The sequence below is a fragment of the Helianthus annuus genome, chromosome 12 (assembly GCF_002127325.2).
Source record: "Helianthus annuus cultivar XRQ/B chromosome 12, HanXRQr2.0-SUNRISE, whole genome shotgun sequence".
Taxonomy (NCBI): Eukaryota; Viridiplantae; Streptophyta; class Magnoliopsida; order Asterales; family Asteraceae; genus Helianthus; species Helianthus annuus.
The window spans coordinates 11,177,452-11,195,469 of record NC_035444.2 but is presented as its reverse complement, the minus strand read 5'-3'; the positions used below and the strand labels follow the sequence as shown (position 1 = coordinate 11,195,469).

At 42.7% G+C, this 18,018-nt stretch overlaps 1 protein-coding gene across 1 annotated transcript; it reads left to right on the top strand.

Moving 5' to 3' along the window:
* Nucleotides 1-4,232, top strand: LOC110894052 (eukaryotic translation initiation factor 3 subunit C). The gene is made up of 4 exons (XM_022141217.2): nucleotides 1-34; nucleotides 219-298; nucleotides 394-2,127; nucleotides 3,144-4,232. The coding sequence occupies exons 2-4, from the start codon at nucleotides 272-274 to the stop codon at nucleotides 4,071-4,073; spliced, it is 2,691 nt and encodes an 896-aa protein (XP_021996909.1). The 5' UTR covers nucleotides 1-34; nucleotides 219-271; the 3' UTR covers nucleotides 4,074-4,232.
* The last annotated feature ends 13,786 nt before the right edge of the window (nucleotides 4,233-18,018 follow it).

The window sequence follows — 18,018 nt, the reverse complement described above, 5'->3', positions numbered from 1 at the left end:
CGACTCAAAAACAATCTCCCATTTGCAGTTACAGGTATCCATCAAAACTATCATCTTCTTCACGATTCAACCTTCTGTTTATCTTATTCATTTACGTCACAATCACGTATACATTACTCATAATTATGCGCCATACAACTGCATAATCTTACCGTTAATTGTTCGTAAACACTTCTGTTTTCATAATTTAATATAAAATTTCGTATATTTTCATTCAGATTTTAGGTTACGAAGATTGCATTATTATTGTTTTAATCCGTGAGATAACAATATGGCGTCGAAATTTTGGAGTAATCAGGTTTGTTATTATTTATTAATTAGTATGCACAATGTGAATTTTTTAATTTTTAATATTTTATGTTATGATTTATTAATTTATGTGTATGATAATAGGCTGATAGTGAGACTGAATCTGACGTGAGTGATCATGAGGAAGATTATGAGAATGAGGGACAGGATGATGCTAATGTACCGGATCCAAACAAGTATCGCATCGGTGATAGCGATAGCGATGATTCGGAAGTTAAGCGTGTTGTTAAGCCTTTGAAGGATAAGCGGTTTGAGGAGTTGTCGATGACGATTGAGCAGATGAAGAATGCGATGAAGATTAATGATTGGGTGAGCCTGCAGGAGAGTTTCGACAAGATTAATAGGCAGCTTGAGAAGGTTATGAGGGTTACGGAATCTGATCGGGCGCCGAATAGTTATATCAAGGCGTTGGTGATGTTGGAGGATTTTTTGAATCAAGCGATGGGGAATAAGGAGGCGAAGAGGAAGATGAGTAGTAGTAACGCGAAGGCGATGAATGCGATGAGGCAGAAGTTGAAGAAGAATAATAAGATGTATGAGGATTTGATTAGTAAGTGTAGGGAGAATCCGGAAAGCTTTAAGGATCAAGAAGAAGCGGATGAGGATGATGTTGACGACGGCTTTAGTTCAGTGAGTACTGAACCGTCAATAGAAGATACTTTGTCGGATGTTGATGTCATTGATGTTAATCAACTCGTTTGGACGACAATGATGAACAAGAAAGATAAGTTAATCGAAAAACAGTTTAAGGATCCAAGCCAGGTGACTTGGGATACGGTTAACAAAAAGTATAAGGAGGTTCGTGCTGCTCGTGGTAGAAAGGGGACCGGAAAGCTCGAGCCCGTTGAACAGCTTACGTTCTTGACCAAGGTGGCAAAAACGCCTGCGCAGAAGCTTCAGATCTTGTTTACTTTGGTCTCCGCACAGTTTGATGTTAACCCTGGTTTAAACGGTCACATGCCGATAAACGTGTGGAAGAAGTGCGTGCAGAATATGCTTGTCATACTCGATATCCTCGAGCAGTACCCAAACATTCTGGTTGATGACACCGTTGAGCCCGACGAGAACGAAACCGAAAAAGGAACGGATTACAACGAGACCATACGTATACGGGGAAACCTTTCAGCCTTTCTTGAGATGATAGACGCTGAATTTTTCAAGAGTCTGCAGTGTATCGATCCTCATACTCGTGACTATGTAGAACGGCTTCAAGACGAACCCTTGTTTTTCGTTCTTGCGCAAAACGTTCAGTCGTATCTCGAACGCGTTGGCGACCACAAGGCTGCAGCGAAGGCAGCGTTAAAGCTTGTAGAACTCGTGTATTACAAACCGCAAGAAGTGTACGGTGCCATGAGGAACATGGCTGACCAATCTGACGATAACATAGAAGAATCCCGTACCGAATCAAAAGCTTTCGTCAACACGCCTGAAGTTGTGCCTCGGAAACCGAGTTTTCCGACAAGCAGCAGGGAGCTGATGGATATGCTAGTTTCGTTTATATACGCGCATGGTGATGAACGGACCAAGGCCCGTGCGATGCTATGTGACATTTACCACCGTGCGGTTTCGGATGAGTTTTCTACGGCTCGTGATTTGTTGCTTATGAGTCACTTGCAGGATAGTGTTCAGCATATGGATATCTCGACTCAGACACTGTTTAATAGGTCAATGGCTCAGCTTGGTTTGTGTGCGTTTCGGGCTGGGCTTATTTCTGAAGGACATGGCTGTCTTTCTGAATTGTATTCGGGCGGTAGGGTGAAAGAGCTTCTTGCACAAGGTGTTTCTCAGAGTCGTTATCATGAGAAGACTCCAGAACAGGTAATCGTTGAAGTAATTTTGTTTTACCTGTTGCTAATATTTGCCTCTAATTTGTTTTCTAGATTGTTTGGTTTAATTGTTCATAATTTTGTTTTAATATTGAACACAGTAGCTTTAGTGCATTATCTTTGACTGGTCAAATGGTTAAAATAAGAATATTGATTAAAAGAAAAATATGTCACCCAAAGTGATTTTTTAAATGCATAAAAATCACTTTCTTTTCAAAAAATAAGCTGGTATTGAAACAGTACAGATTTGATTGCATCAGTTTGCTTATTACAACATATTTTTAGAAATGAAAAAGCTGTTCTAGTTTGACAAAGTCGTTTACCGGAGGTTTTAATATGAACAGACCATGAACTTATAATGTGACCTATATACGTTGCACAGTTTCGTGTTCATACTGTGTTTATTCATTTTAGTCTCCTTAGAGTCTCAGTTAAAGCTTTTCTTCGTTGCTGCTTTTTACTGTAGTCGTTTAAACCAGTACCTAGTTGCGTTTTTAAGATTTTGTAGTTTTATAGCAGTGAAGCAACAATAGTAGAAGTTAAATGTATTGACGTGTGGGGTTGTAATCTCTGCAAACAAGTTTTTTGCATTTTTTATTCTTTGTTTTACCTTAAAGGGCATCATATTTAGCTGTGTTCGAATATTACTTGCTTTATTACGTTTGTTGTAGACGTGACAACTTTGACCCATTGCATACTAAAGTGTCGATTTTGATTAGGTTTTATTTTATCTTTAACTGGTTAAGGGGCTAATTTTAATTGAACTAAAAAGGAAACAAGATATATTTGTTGAGTTGGTCAAGCTGTTGAAGTCATTTGAAATGTATTCTGGATTATAAAACCTTTTAAATTGTTTTATCAAATAATTGCTATTATAGCACCATAGATTATTATAATAATTAACGCATGAATTATTAATAATGTTGAAAAATTACAATAAAACATGTTTTCTTATGTCCCCGACCTGTTTATTCGATTAACCGAACTTCGAGTTACTGATGTTTGCAGGAACTCCTGGAAAAGAGAAGACAGTTGCCGTACCACATGCACATCAACCTCGAACTTCTCGAATCCGTACACTTAATATGCGCCATGCTTCTAGAAGTTCCGAACATGGCAGCAAACATTCACGACGCAAGGCGCAAAGTCATAAGCAAGACGCTAAGAAGGTTACTCGAAATAAATAACCGACAGACATTCACCGGGCCCCCTGAAAACGTGCGCGACCACATCATGGCAGCCACTCGAGCCCTTAGCAAAGGCGATTTCCAAACATCTTTCAATGTCATCAACTCGTTAGATGTCTGGAAGCTTCTTAAAAACCGTGAGTCGGTTCTCGAAATGCTGAAAAACAAGATCAAGGAAGAAGCTTTACGGACGTACCTGTTCACCTATTCATCATCATTCGAGTCGCTAAAACTGGAACAGCTTTCGAAGATGTTTGACCTGTCTGAAAGTCAAACGCATTGTGTTGTTAGCAAGATGATGATCAATGAGGAGCTTCATGCCAGCTGGGACCAACCTACACGGTGCATCGTTTTCCGTGAAGCTGAGCATAGTCGGTTACAGGCTCTGGCTTTTCAGTTAACCGAAAAGCTATTGGTTCTTGCTGAGAGTAACGAGCGAGCCACCGAGGCGAGGTTCGGTGGTGGTGGTGGTGGGTTGGAGTCTCTGTCGTCAAGGCGGCGTGAGGGTCAGGACTATGCATCGGTTGCAGGCGGGAGTAAATGGCAGGACAATATGTCGTACTCACAAGGGCGGCAGCAGTCTGGTTATGGCGGTGGTAGATCGTATGGTCCTGGTCAAAGCTATCAAAACCGGGCTGATCAATCTAGAGGTGGGTATCAGAGCACACGGTACGGTGGTTTGGAGGCCAGAGGCGGCCAGATGGATGGTTCTAATCGCATGGTGAGTTTGAACAGGGCGACTCGCGTTTAGTGGTATACGCTCGGCTAAAAATCAATTTAATATAAACTGCTTGTTTTTTTTTTTTTTTTTTTTTTTTGCAATATTTACTTTTACTGGGGTAAAACAATTTTCCGACACTTTTGATTTTCTTGTTGGGTATTTTAACAAATTCAGATCATTTGAGAAAAAGCATTTTAATTTTGTGTGATTGCCTTGATGTAGCTGTATAGTGTCTTGTGTTTGGTTGCCCCTGCCTTTTCGTTGGGGTGACTATTAATAGTGAAGTTTTTCTTTCAAAAAAACTCTGATAAAAAACGTTTTAAGTTTTGTATTTCAAGATCATTGGTTATTACTGGCAGACTCTGTATAATTTTTTGTTGGGAATTTTAAAAATTCAGATTATTGGAGTAACAATTGAGATGTATTCCGTTCAACGTTTTTGAAAGTGTTTAAAAGTAAAGTATTTTTATTGTATAACTAGTGGGATTTTCCGTGCTCTGTGATGGACCTTGAACAATATCAATTTGATTCATATAGTACCAATATTCACATAACCCACTTTAGAGCATCCATAACGCCACCACCGTGGCATAGTCCGGATTTTCAGGTGGCGGACCTAGTAGCGATGCGGGTGGAGTCCGGGTGTGCTGGTCCATGTGTGAGAACATGATCTAGGACTTTGGAGTGGGATAACTCAAAGTGGCACGGACAAGCCTCGTTCAAAGGTCAACTGTAACAATTAATATTTAATTTAGGAGATCTCCATACGAATAATGGACCGCTCGCACATATATCCGAAGTTAGGACTGGCAATAGGTAATCTGTATAAGACATGATTAGACCTGTTTACTGAAAAGTACACCATGTGATTTTTCACTTTTTTTAAAAATAGTTAAAAATAGAATGTTAGGATCCATCATTTCTTCTTGCGTTATAGACATTGGATATATGGTAGTTAAACGAGTCGTATTTATGTTTAGAACTTGTGGTGTTTGCGTCGTCTCAAACCTGTTAAACCCGCTAAGACACGATTTGTCAGTCTTGTCTTCTCCGAAGCGACTGAAAACACATGACAAGTTGGGCGAGACAATCAAAAAGCAACATAAGTTATTTTAAATTTATGTATGTTTTTATTAATATTTCATGTATGTTTTTATTTAAGGGTGTAAGGAGTGGTTAAACACTTTGGAGTGGCAAACCAAAAAACCGACCAATCAGAGCGCGCCATGTCAATCAGTCAAAAGTGTTTAAACTTTGCTGAAAATTGTTGGCAATGGTTTAAACACTTGCTGAGTGTCAAACTTTTTTTTTTTTTTTTGGAACGGCGGAATTTTATAAACAAAACGGCACAACTAGCAAGGCCCTAGCCGGCCATTAAAAACAATTACAAGAAAAGAAGTGGGTTTTGAAGCCACTCGGTCCAACTAATTTTACAATTTGGCATTCTATTCGAATACCATCTATACGAAAAATGAAGAACATCATCAAATAGCAAGCTATTGTCGTTCCTCTTGTTCAAGTTAACCACGTCATTCCGAAGTCTCCAAATAGACCACCATGTAACAAATATAATCGAACCAACTGCCTCTTTCTTTGCCCGTCTCCAGGAGGAGCTTTCGAGCCACTCCAAGAGATGAATCGGCTGAAGTGTATCCTATCCGGTAAATGAATTTGAAGCCACCCTGCTATTAAAGGCCACACGCGCGAGACTACTTCACAATCTTGAGTAAGGTGAATAGAGGATTCGGAAGATCTTTCGCACAAAGGACACAAGCTCGACGGGAGATCAACTCCTTTATCAACCAAGTTGACACGCATTGGGAGTCTATCCAAACACAAACGCCAAGCACAAATGTTAACCTTCCTTGGAACCTGTTTAAACCAAACTGTAGCCTTGTCCGACACCGGGAGAGTACGGTCCTCGATACCCCGACGAACAGACTTAACTGAGAATTTAGCCACCCCAAAACACGACCATCGCCAAAAATCTTGCCCATCGAGAGTTGCACGTGGCTTATCCGACAATTTAATTCAGCCACCTGCTCCGATTCTCGACCCCCTCTAATGTTTCTAGACCAGGCCCAAGATTGACCACCTAACCGAGCCTTCACCATGCATCCTTTTTCTGATTCCAATGCATAGAGCCGAGGATATGCATCAGCAAGAGTCACATTGTTTTCTAACCAACTATCCAACCAAAATAAGGTATTGTCCCCATTTACCACTTTTCTAGACAAGGAAGAAAAAGGAACCATACCAGAGTTATGTAAACTTGAAAAAAGACCCTTTATTCGGTTCCACACCCCATTCCCCACACACGTGTCGGCTTGTTTAAACACACCCGACATTAGTTCCATGAATAGAGGAAATTACTTTGGCCCAAATACTTTGTTTTGGCCCAAATACTTTTTTTTATTTTCCGTTTTTTTTAAATTTAAGATAAAACTAGTAATAAGACCCGCGCGCGATGCGGCGCGAGTACATTGCAAACATCGAACGGATTAGTCAAAGCGTATGTGATGCGCTAACCTTATTAAAACACACGTCTCGACGTATCCGGTTGAACTCAACGTAACATATAGCTGCATTGCGATTGGATCAAAACACAAATCGAATTTATATCATACAATCATAATGTATTATATGTGACCGACTAAATTAAATTTGTACTGTCAAGTCAAAAACTCTCGAGGGGTCAAAGTGACATTTTACAAAGTTCATAAAAAGTTATGGGGTTAAAAATTACATTTCTTAAACTTAAGGGCTAAGAAGGAGTAAGAATGAGATTTGACAAAGTTGAGGGTTAAAAAGAAACTATAACAAAGTTAGGGGTATAAAAGATATTACCACAAAATCAAAAGGCAAAAAGGCAAACAACTTGTTATTGTCGGTGGCAAATTTCTACTTTAAGAGTATGTAGAATGTGTAATTTTATGGACCAACTTTACGGCAATCACCATTCTGGCTTCTGTATTTGTCATTTTCAGTTTCTGAATTTCTTGTTTTATTTTATAGATAGTAAACTACTTCACTGGTAATTAGTTTTTTATTTGGATTTGGGCCCATTATCAGATTAGAATTGGATTGTATTCTAGATTTTTCAGACCGAAACCTTTGGCCCAAGTATTGTCGGTCGCATTGGCCACCGACTTTCAACTTTAAGAGTATGTATAATGGAAAAAATATAAACTTTTTATAAATAAAAATAAAGCATTACATTTTAAATAAAAATAAAGCATTACATCTTAAATAAAAATAAAACATTACATTTTAAATAAAATCTAACTTAAAAAAAAAACTAAAAATCACAAGGCCATCCATATTTTTTTGCGATCTCACGTTTTCTAGCGAGTGTGATTGCCAACATAGCAGGGTGAACATTGTCGGTAGGCCGATTATACGTCTCCAAGTCCTTGTCGAACATTGTTTGTAGCAACGCCTCTCGTTGCTCATCCGCCAAGGTCAAGTATTTTTCTTCTCGTATACGTTTAATTTCCATTATCTCTTTTTTCATGGCCTTGTACTCTTCGAATTTGTGTGTTATATCTCTTGGATCTTCGTTTCTTGAAGACGGCCTTTGTCCTTTTTCTCCTTCCTCGTTTGTTGTCTTGGTGGTGGTGAAGGATCCTCGTTTATGTCGGGAATATCGAATCCGCTCGAGATTTCGACATTCGGTGATCCTCGTGTATAATTTTCCGAATCTGAAGACTTTCTTTTTCGACCTGAGCCGGAGCTTTCTTCATTCAACAAAGGTACCGACGACCCCTTTTGATTTGTTCTAACAACCTCCCAAGCCGCAATATGAGCAAAATCAATTTTTTCTTTGATTTTGTAATCCTTTAGCGCTTGCTTCATGTAACAACTCTCACCAAAACTATTATTTCTTATTATATTTTGTCCAATAGGAAACCCTAATTGAGACCCCCAAGTGATACTGCATGACCCCTAAAATTTTCAGAACAATCGAAATCAGGATCAGGGCCCCTAAAACTCAGGGGGGGTATTTCCTAGTTAGTATTATCCAAACTGTTTTCGATAGAAATTGAATTTTAACGAACCGTCGACTCACCCAAGCTACTGAGACGCGTGGCTACCTCATATTAAAAGTGACCTCTCGCGCCACGCGCCAGGACCAGGTTTCCCTGTCGTGACACGTGATATTCGCTAATTTACACATATTTTAGTCCCCCGTTTTACCCCCATTTTATGCGTTTTCGGCCGTAAAACCGTCATTCGGATACTTAATTATCTACATTTTGGTTTACAGGCCTAAAACAGCATACCAGACGAGATGATACCAAAAACGAGGACTTTCCGGACAAAACGATGAAGCTGCGAAGATTCTGTGGAAAAAGACTGACCTGGGCGTTTGGCACGGTCATGCGGCCATATGCACGACCGTGCAAATCCGACAAACCAAGAAGATCCGGCAGTGAACCAGGCGTGCAACTCACCGTGCAAGGCACTGAAGGCAAGCCCGATAAGGAACGACCGTTCCCGATCAAGAACGACCGTGCGGATCCGAGGTCAAACATAAACTCGGAAAAGAACGACCAAAGAACCGAGCGTGCTACTCAAACCTCGGAAAGGAACGGTCATGCCAAACCGAGAACGACCGTGCGTGACCGAAGACCAGTCAACGATCTGTGACGTCATGCAGTATGGTGGCCCACCACCAATAATGCTTAAAGTGCACGGTCGTGCAATCGGAAGAACGGCCGTGCAACTTCGAAAAAGCATTTAAACAGAACAGAACCATTTTAGTAGGAACTCTGGACATTTTGGGAGCTCTGCAGGCGATTTTGAGGCTCCGAAGGCTGCTGCTTTCACTCGGATTCAAGCCACATTGCCCGGTTTTGCTCATTTACTATCCAGATTCTCATTCTTATGCTTGTTTATGGTTTGGTTTCTCAAATCTTTCCATACTTTTGTTATATTTCAAGCATTTAGACTGATTATTATGTATTAATGTAAGCCTTTGGGCAAAAACACAACAATCCCTTGCTTGATTAGTATGTTAATCTATGTTTGTAATGACATTTTGAAGTATTTTCTATGATTATCTTTGATGATTAGTTTGCAACCTTGTTATTGATATTGATTTCTTGATTATAAGTAATTGTGTTGGATGATTGGTGCTTGGTTAGGTAAGATAGTTGCAAAATGAAGCTTATTTAATCATGTATTAGTAAACTTTTAATTTGGTTAACTAGTTTAACTTGGTTAAAATGTAGGCACCATGATACTCTAACGGGTTAGTGGTTTAATAAAATGCAATTATTATTAATCAAGAGAGCTTGCCCTCACGGAAGGACTCTAACGGGTTAGATGGTGTTGTTACGAATTCTTGCCATGATTTGTTAGCTTAGTTAGTAGTTTCGGCCAAAATTGCTATCTTGGTGAATTTATGTGCAAGATTTGTAAAATGAACTCGGTTGTGATTTAATCTAGTTTATGCTTGTCTCGGTGGTTGCATTGTGTTTATCGGTGTTGCTTTCCTTGATTAAGTGAGATTAGAAAACTCCTAACGGATGACTAACTTATTTTTAGGAGATTTTTGTAGACATTAATCAATCGCACGTTAAAGAACAATTTTAGGTGGTTAAAGTGTGTTTATCGTTTTAACTTTCCGAATGATTGTCATGTTAGGATTCCCGAAAGGGATACTAGTTGTCTCGAAATGGAAAATTGACCGAATGCTTCTAGTGCCAAAACTGACTTAGTTGACATGCTGCGGTTGTGTATTAAGCAAGGCTATTTATATATAATTTACTATGATTTATAAGTATTTATTTATGCTTACTTTAGTTTAATTAAAAACCAAAACAAATTATGTTTTTACCGGTAATTTAGTGACAAAGGTCTAGTATTATTTCTCCGCCCATTTCCGTGGATCGATACTTGGTTCTTACCGATACTTTACTACATATATGACGGGGTACACTTGCCTCTTTCGTGTGTGTTTTGATGTAAAAGTAATAATCACTTTTATAAATTTAAAACCAATTCGTGTGTAATTTCATTGTAAAAATATGTATAGTCGCGCACGTACCAAGTTTTTGGCGCCGTTGCCGGGGAATGGCGAGTTTTAGGAACGACCCGAGTCATTGTGTTATCGGCGTATATACTTGTTAATATTTGTGTATATTTTTCGTGATTATTTATTTGTTGATTTATTTGTTAATAATTCTTGCTTTTAATTCAATTTATTCATTTTTGTGATTGTTTTGTACACTTGTAAATTTTTATTCTATTCATTTGTTCAAATCCGGATTTATTTATTCATTCATTCTTTGAGTTTTCGGCTCTTAAAAATCATTTTTAAACTAGCCGATTCGATTATTTCCGTTGCTTTAATTTTTATAAAAATTTCGGCCCATTTTCGGATTTTTATAAATTTTACAGCCTATACTTATACATATTCTGCTTTTATTCAGCAAAAAAAAAAACAGCATTATTTTATTAATAAAATATTCATTGTGTCAGTTTTTCGTTTGCAGGTTGATGTCCTCAACTCCCGCACCCGCTATTGCTGAGCCGACTGACGAACCAGCGCATAATCTTAGAAGAAGCAGGAGGCTGCGCGAAAGGTCACTCGTCGTTGCACAACGCATTGCAAATGCAATTGACGAGCCGGTGATTATCTCTGCAGACGAAAGCTTAGAGGACGAGGAGAGAGTCGTCATGGCGGACGACGACCGACCATTGAATGAAACAAATCAGCCCGGAAGGGCAGGCCTGGAGCCGAGTATCCTTCAGCCCACTATAGATGCACCTAATTTTGAAATTAAATCTAGTGTTATTAACATGTTGCAGAATTCGGTGCAGTTCGACGGACGTGAGCATGAGGATCCCGGGAGGCATATCGCTGCTTTTCTTGCTATTTGTTCGACATTTAGGATGACTGGTGTTTCGGAGGATGCGATTCGGTTGAGGTTGTTTCCGTTTTCGTTACGTGACAAAGCTAGAGCTTGGCTTATGTCACTTCCTGCCGGGTCCATCAGGACCTGGAATCAGTTGGCGGAGCAGTTTATGCAGAAATATTTTCCACCTGAGAAAACGAACAAACTACGGAACCGGATTGTTTCCTTCCGCCAAGACGAAGGCGAGTCGTTGCATGCGGCTTGGGAGAGATTCAAGGATCTGTTGATTGATGTGCCACATCACGGCTTCTCCAAGCGACAGCTGGTTTTGACGTTCTATCAGGGGCTCAGCTATAACACGCAGGAGCGATTAGACGTGAACGCGGGAGGCGATCTTGGAACTAAGACGCCAACTGAAGCGTATGATATTATCGAAAAAGCTGCGTTGAAATCCAGCTCGCGTCGGGATGGAGATAGAGGTCGATCATCATCATCTCGCTCAGGAGTTCATGCTGTAGACGACTACACGGCCATTACTGCACAACTCTAGGCTCTTACATCGAGATTCGACAAGTCCCAGATGATTGCGCATGCTGGCTCAGGATGTGACCAGTGCGGAGTGTCACACGAGCCTGGGGCATGTTTTCAGGGAGTCGTATATGAGGGCCATGAAGAGGTAGATTTTGTGAGTAATCAAGTGAGGCCGCAGAACAACCCGTACAGCAACACCTATAATCCCGGGTGGAGAAATCACCCAAATTTTGGGTGGCGAGCGAATGCAGGAAATCAGAACCCATTGGGGTTCACTCAGCGTGCTCCAGTGCCTCAGCAGGGTCAGCAGTACCAGCAGTACAACCAACCCTACCAGCAGCGTCCATATTCATACCAGAACCAGGGTACTGGGAGTAGCTCCCAGCAACAGGCCCCTCAGTCCAATTCCAAGCTGGAGGATATGATGGCTCAGCTCCTCTCTAGCTCTGAAAAACGATACCAACAAAGCGAGGATCGTTTTCTAGCTAACGAGGGAGAAATGAGGAGTCAGAAGGCCTCGATTCAGAATATCGAGAATCAGGTTGGTCAGCTGGCACAGATGATGTCCAAAAGACCCCCAGGCGGTCTTCCGGGTAATACAGAACCAAACCCGGGCGGACAGAGGGATGTAAATGCTGTGATGACCAGGAGTGGAAAAACTACCGGACCCGTCATATCGGACTCAGTACCGATCACTGAAGCGGTCCCGACTGACACACCGGACGAGGTGCAAGCCAGGCTACGCCCAGCAAGTACAGCACAAGTCCAGGAGCCGGTCAAAGATTACACTCCTCCAGTACCTTATCCAGGCAGGCTGAAGAAGCAGAAGAATGAAGAACAATACGGTAAGTTCCTAGAGTTGTTTAAGCAACTACACATCAATATACCGTTTGTTGAAGCCTTGGCCCAGATGCCAAAGTATGCGAAATTCCTTAAGGATATCCTCTCGAATAAACAGAAGCTCGAGGATATATCATGTGTGGTGATGAACGAGACTTGTTCCGCCGTTCTGCAAAACCGTCTGCCCACGAAAATGAGAGATCCTGGTAGTTTCACGCTCCCGTGCTTGATTGGAAACATGTCTGTTAGCCATGCATTGGCTGACTTGGGAGCGAGTATTAACCTTATGCCGTATAAGGTTTTTACTAAACTGGATCTGGGTGAGCCGTCACCCACTAGGATGAGCATTCGGTTGGCAGATCGCTCAATAAAGTATCCGCGCGGATTTGTGGAAAACATGCTTGTAAAAATCGATAAATTTGTTTTCCCCGTGGACTTTGTTATCCTTGACATGGATGAAGATTCAAGGGTACCTTTGATACTTGGACGTCCTTTCCTCAATATAGCGAGGACGATTGTTGATGTGGCAGCTGGCCAAATCACGCTCCGAGTGAATGATGAGCACGTGACATTCGATATCAAAAGATCGATGCAGCATCCACAATGTCACGATGACAAGCTTTATTACGTCGACATTGTCGATGCATGTGTGTGCTCTCATTTTCAAGGTACTATTGACGAGATTGATTCGGACACACGTCTGTCGTGTGGGGACCTGATTGGCATTACGCAGGAGGGCCACGATTTCGAGCAGCCAGTCTATCAGATTGGTAACGATGGTTCCCAGAGTCCGGAGAGATTTCTTGAAATTGACCATGTGAAAAAGGGGGAAGCAGAGCCTTCGGTTGATGATCCGACGCCTTTGGAGTTGAAAGAACTCCCGCCACATCTCGAGTACGCATTTCTAGACGAGGAGCGTCGCCTACCGGTCATAATTTCAGCATCATTGGAAAAGGATGAGAAAATTCGGCTTCTCGAGGTTCTGAGACTTCATAAGAGAGCCAGTGCATGGAAAATCATGGATATCAAGGGCATCAATCCTTCTTTTTGTACTCACAAGATTCTGATGGAAGACGAGTACAAACCATGTGCGCAGCATCAGAGACGTATAAATCCAAATATGCAGGACGTGGTGAAGAAGGAGGTGATTAAATTGTTGGATGCCGGCATGATTTATCCTATTTCTGACTCTGTATGGGTGAGTCCGGTGCAGGTTGTACCTAAGAAAGGTGGTATGACTGTAGTCTCGAATGATAGGAATGAGCTAATTCCTACCCGTACCGTCACTGGGTGGCGAGTTTGCATTGACTACCACAAGCTCAATGATGCTACTCGCAAGGATCACTTCCCGCTTCCATTCATCGACCAGATGTTGGAACGTCTGTCGGGGAAGTTGTATTACTGTTTCCTTGACGGATTCTCTGGGTACTTTCAGATTCCTATCGCTCCTGAGGATCAGGAGAAGACTACCTTTACATGCCCCTTCGGCACATTCGCCTACCGGCGGATGCCTTTTGGGTTGTGTAATGCACCAGCAACCTTCCAGAGATGCATGGTTGCAATTTTCCATGACATGATCGAGGATTCCATGGAGGTTTTCATGGATGATTTTTCGGTATTTGGAGATTCCTTCGATCACTGCTTGGAAAATTTGAGAAAGATGTTGAAGAGGTGTGAGGAGACGAATCTGGTCCTGAACTGGGAGAAATGCCACTTCATGGTGAAGGAGGGCATAGTTCTGGGACACAAGATTTCGCATGCTGGTATGGAGGTCGACCCAGCCAAAGTGGATATCATTTCACGACTTCCGCCTCCCACCTCTGTTAGAGCGATACGGAGCTTTCTCGGTCATGCCGGGTTCTATCGGCGATTCATTAAAGATTTTTCAAAAATCGCCAGACCCATGACCCGTCTGTTGGAGAAAGACGCTCCGTTCATATTCGGAGATGATTGCTTGAGAGCCTTTGACCTTCTCAAGCAAAAGTTGATTGAGGCCCCTATTTTAGTTACACCGGACTGGAGTTTGCCGTTTGAGATTATGTGCGACGCGAGTGATTACGCCATAGGGGCCGTTCTTGGTCAAAAGAGAGAAAAGCACTTTCACCCGATCTATTATGCGAGCAAAACTCTTCACGACGCTCAAGAGCATTATACCACGACTGAAAAAGAGCTCTTGGCGGTCGTTTTCGCATTTGACAAATTTAGATCGTACTTGGTGCTTTCGAAAACCGTTGTGTATACTGATCACGCAGCCATCCGATATCTCTTCAGCAAGCAGGACGCTAAGCCACGTCTGATCAGGTGGATCTTGTTGCTGCAGGAGTTTGATATTGAGATTCAAGATAAAAAGGGTGCGTTGAATGTAGCGGCTGACCATCTATCTCGGTTAGAGCATGGAGACATCGTGGACGCGCGTTGGGATTCCATAAATGACAACTTCCCACACGAGTCTTTGATGAGTGTTGAGATATGCGATGAGTCGCCATGGTTCGCTGACCTTGCGAACTACCTTGCTTGCGGGATTCTGATTAAAGGGTTGACTCACCAGCAAAAGAGGAAATTCTTTTCGGATGTCAAGCACTACATTTGGGATGACCCTTACTTGTTTCGGGTTGGTGCTGATCAGGTGATTAGGAGATGTGTTTCAGGGAAGGAGGCGACCGATATTCTGCGCCACTGTCACGAGGGACCTACCGGAGGCCACCATGGAGCCAACTTTACCGCCAAGAAAGTGTTGGACTCCGGGTTTTATTGGCCTACTATATTTCGTGATGCGCATAGTTGGGTTAGAGCGTGCGATGCCTGCCAGAGAGCGACAAATATATCGGCACGTGATGAAATGCCTCAGACCTGGATTCAGGTTTGTGAAGTCTTTGATATCTGGGGGATAGACTTCATGGGACCATTTCCCCCCTCACGAGGTAATAAGTACATCCTGTTCGCGGTTGACTATGTATCGAAGTGGGCGGAGGCACAGGCCTTGCCCACCAATGATGCCAGGGTGGTCGTGAGATTTTTGAAAAGCTTATTTGCCCGGTTCGGCGCTCCGAAAGCGCTTATCAGTGACAGAGGGACGCATTTTTGCAATACTCAGCTCGAGAGAGCCTTGTCCCGTTACGGTGTGCATCACCGTCTATCCACGCCCTATCATCCACAGACAAGTGGGCAGGTGGAAGTCACGAACCGGGGGCTGAAAAGAATCCTTGAGCGGTCAGTAGGTGCAAACCGCAAGGATTGGTCAGATAAGCTTGATGAAGCGTTGTGGGCCTTCCGTACGGCTTACAAGACGCCTATTGGGACTACTCCCTTTAGGCTTGTTTACGGAAAGGCATGCCATTTACCGGTTGAGCTGGAACATAAAGCGATGTGGGCGCTAAAGACCGCAAATCTGGACCTAAAAGCCGGAGGTGAAGCCCGGTTCCTCCAGATTCACGAGTTGGAAGAGTTGCGACAGCGCGCTTATGAGAACTCCGTGTTGTACAAGGAGCGCACGAAGAGATTGCATGATAAACGCTTGAAGGACCACAAAGAATTCCAAGCGGGCGATCTCGTTCTTCTTTACAACTCGCGGTTGCGCTTATTTCCCGGAAAGCTCCATTCACGTTGGACAGGCCCATACACGGTTAAAGAGATATTTCCGTATGGGACTGTTGCAATAGAGAACGCGCACGGCGTTATTTTCAAAGTAAATGGGCATCGCTTGAAGTTATACGTTGCCGGGCCGACAGAGTCGGTAATGGAGGTCATTGAGCTCCAAACCCCGCACACATCATAAGTGTGGGGAGGAGAGAGTCTACGCTGCTGACTCGTGGATCAAAAATGCAGTAAGAGCGTATTTTGCGCTTTAGGGGTAGTTTAGTCATTTAGTATTTATTTTCTAGTTTTAGCTTGGAGTCTTGCTATCGACTCGTCGACAAAAATTTAGCAAGAGTCTACGCTACTGACTCGCCGACAAAAATGTAGCAGGAGCGTCTTTGGCGCTATAGGGGCAAAATTGTCCATTTTTATGTTTTTATAGTTTTAGCGTAATTTAGGTTAGTTAGGTAGTTTCCGATAGTTTGTACAGTTTCTATTCATGCCAAGCGAGGGTTCTATGTTGCAATATTGTTAGAACAGTTGGTGTGTCGAAAAAATGGCGAAAAAACGGCCAAAACAATTGCTGGAAATGCATTCTGCAGAAAACTCTGATCTGCAGCTGATGCACGCCCGTGCCAGTATCCGCACGACCGTGCGTTTTCGAGGATCAGGCACGATGGGTCGCACCCTCGGTGCATCACCGAGGAAAATGAAAGACGTCGGTTTCGCACGACCGTGCCAAAGGTCGAACGACCGTGCGGCAGGCTGAGGGCATTTCTGTCATTTTGCACATTATATATACCCTCATCTGCAGAAAAATCTTTCATTCGCGAACCCTAGCAACTGCAGCCGTTCCAGAGCGGTTTTTACACCAAATCGCACGATTTTTCGCACAATCTCGCACCCAACTTCGCACGGTACGTCTCTAGTGTTAGATTTCTTGTTTTTCCACTTTCTAGGTTAGATTTATTCCGATTCTTCAAGGAAATTTTTAGGGTTCTCTTCATAAACAAATCGAAACCCTAACCCTTGTTGAATCGAAGTATCGTGAACACCCGGTTGACTTTCAGACCCCTGTTGACCCAATGCTTGTTAAAATTTTTATAGAAATCAGGTTGTTCTAAGTACAGGGGTCGAAAACTGCAGAAACTGAACGGCACGGTCGTTCCTCAGGTGGAACGGACGTGCATTTCCTACTTTTTCATAATTGCTGCTGTTGAACGGTGATGCACGGTAGTGCAACGGGTTGTCCGATTTTGCACGGTCGTTCTGCTTAAGGAACGGGTGTGCGTGTCCGACAATCACTGGGCTTGACTATTAGTTCTCGGATATGCACGACCGTGCATTTCTAAGCACGCTCGTGCCATTTGCCCAGTTCAGTTGGACAGAAGCTTCATAATTTGCTGCTCGGATGTTTTCAATTCCATTTTCTTCTGTTTCTGTCTTTCTAACAATGTTCCCCGTTACAGATGGATCATCCCTTCCTACAGTTCGATCCTAACAACGAGCGTGAAGCTTTGTGCATTCCAAAAAGAGACGAGTTATGGGCCCGGAGGGGGCAATTCGGAGTCCCTAGATGGCTTGATTGGGAAGTTATGCAAGAACTAAATCAATACGACCGTTTAGAAAATATGATGAGTCGTCCACTTATAAATCTGGTCGGTTGCAACCGACCCGTGTACTTGGAGCTTACCATAGAGTTCTTTGCATCATATGCTTATGAGAAGCCAGTTGCTGCTCGTAGACCCAAATTCCGCCACAAGGAGCGGATAGCTTTCCGATTGTGTGGTAAATGGCACCGGTGGTCGGTTGGTCGTCTGGGAAGGAGACTCGGTATTTACACTAGGGAAGACATGGATGATGCCAGTGTCTTCACAGAGCAGTTCACTTTCCCGTCTGATGCAGCAAGGGATGAGTTTTGGGCTGCAAATGCTGTTGGGGACCCATACAACCCAAGGATGTCAAAGGCCTCACGACTTAGAGACCCTCTGGTGCGGGTGATGCACCATGTGTTTAGCCACACTATATGCGGGCGCATGGACAGTCTTGGTAACTGTCCAACACCAGATCTGATTTTTCTTTACGCATTGGTGGAGAAGGCGCCAATTAATTTAGCGGCGCGTATGGCTGAATACTTTGTGAAGAGCTCAGGAAGGACCCCTAAC

Bases quoted from the DNA above. Each gene is read 5' to 3' on its own strand.
- LOC110894052 (XM_022141217.2), top strand. From the start codon at position 272: ATGGCGTCGAAATTTTGGAGTAATCAG. The intron at 299-393 runs GTTTGTTATTAT...GTATGATAATAG, and splicing joins CGAAATTTTGGAGTAATCAG to GCTGATAGTGAGACTGAATC. The intron at 2,128-3,143 runs GTAATCGTTGAA...TGATGTTTGCAG, and splicing joins ATGAGAAGACTCCAGAACAG to GAACTCCTGGAAAAGAGAAG.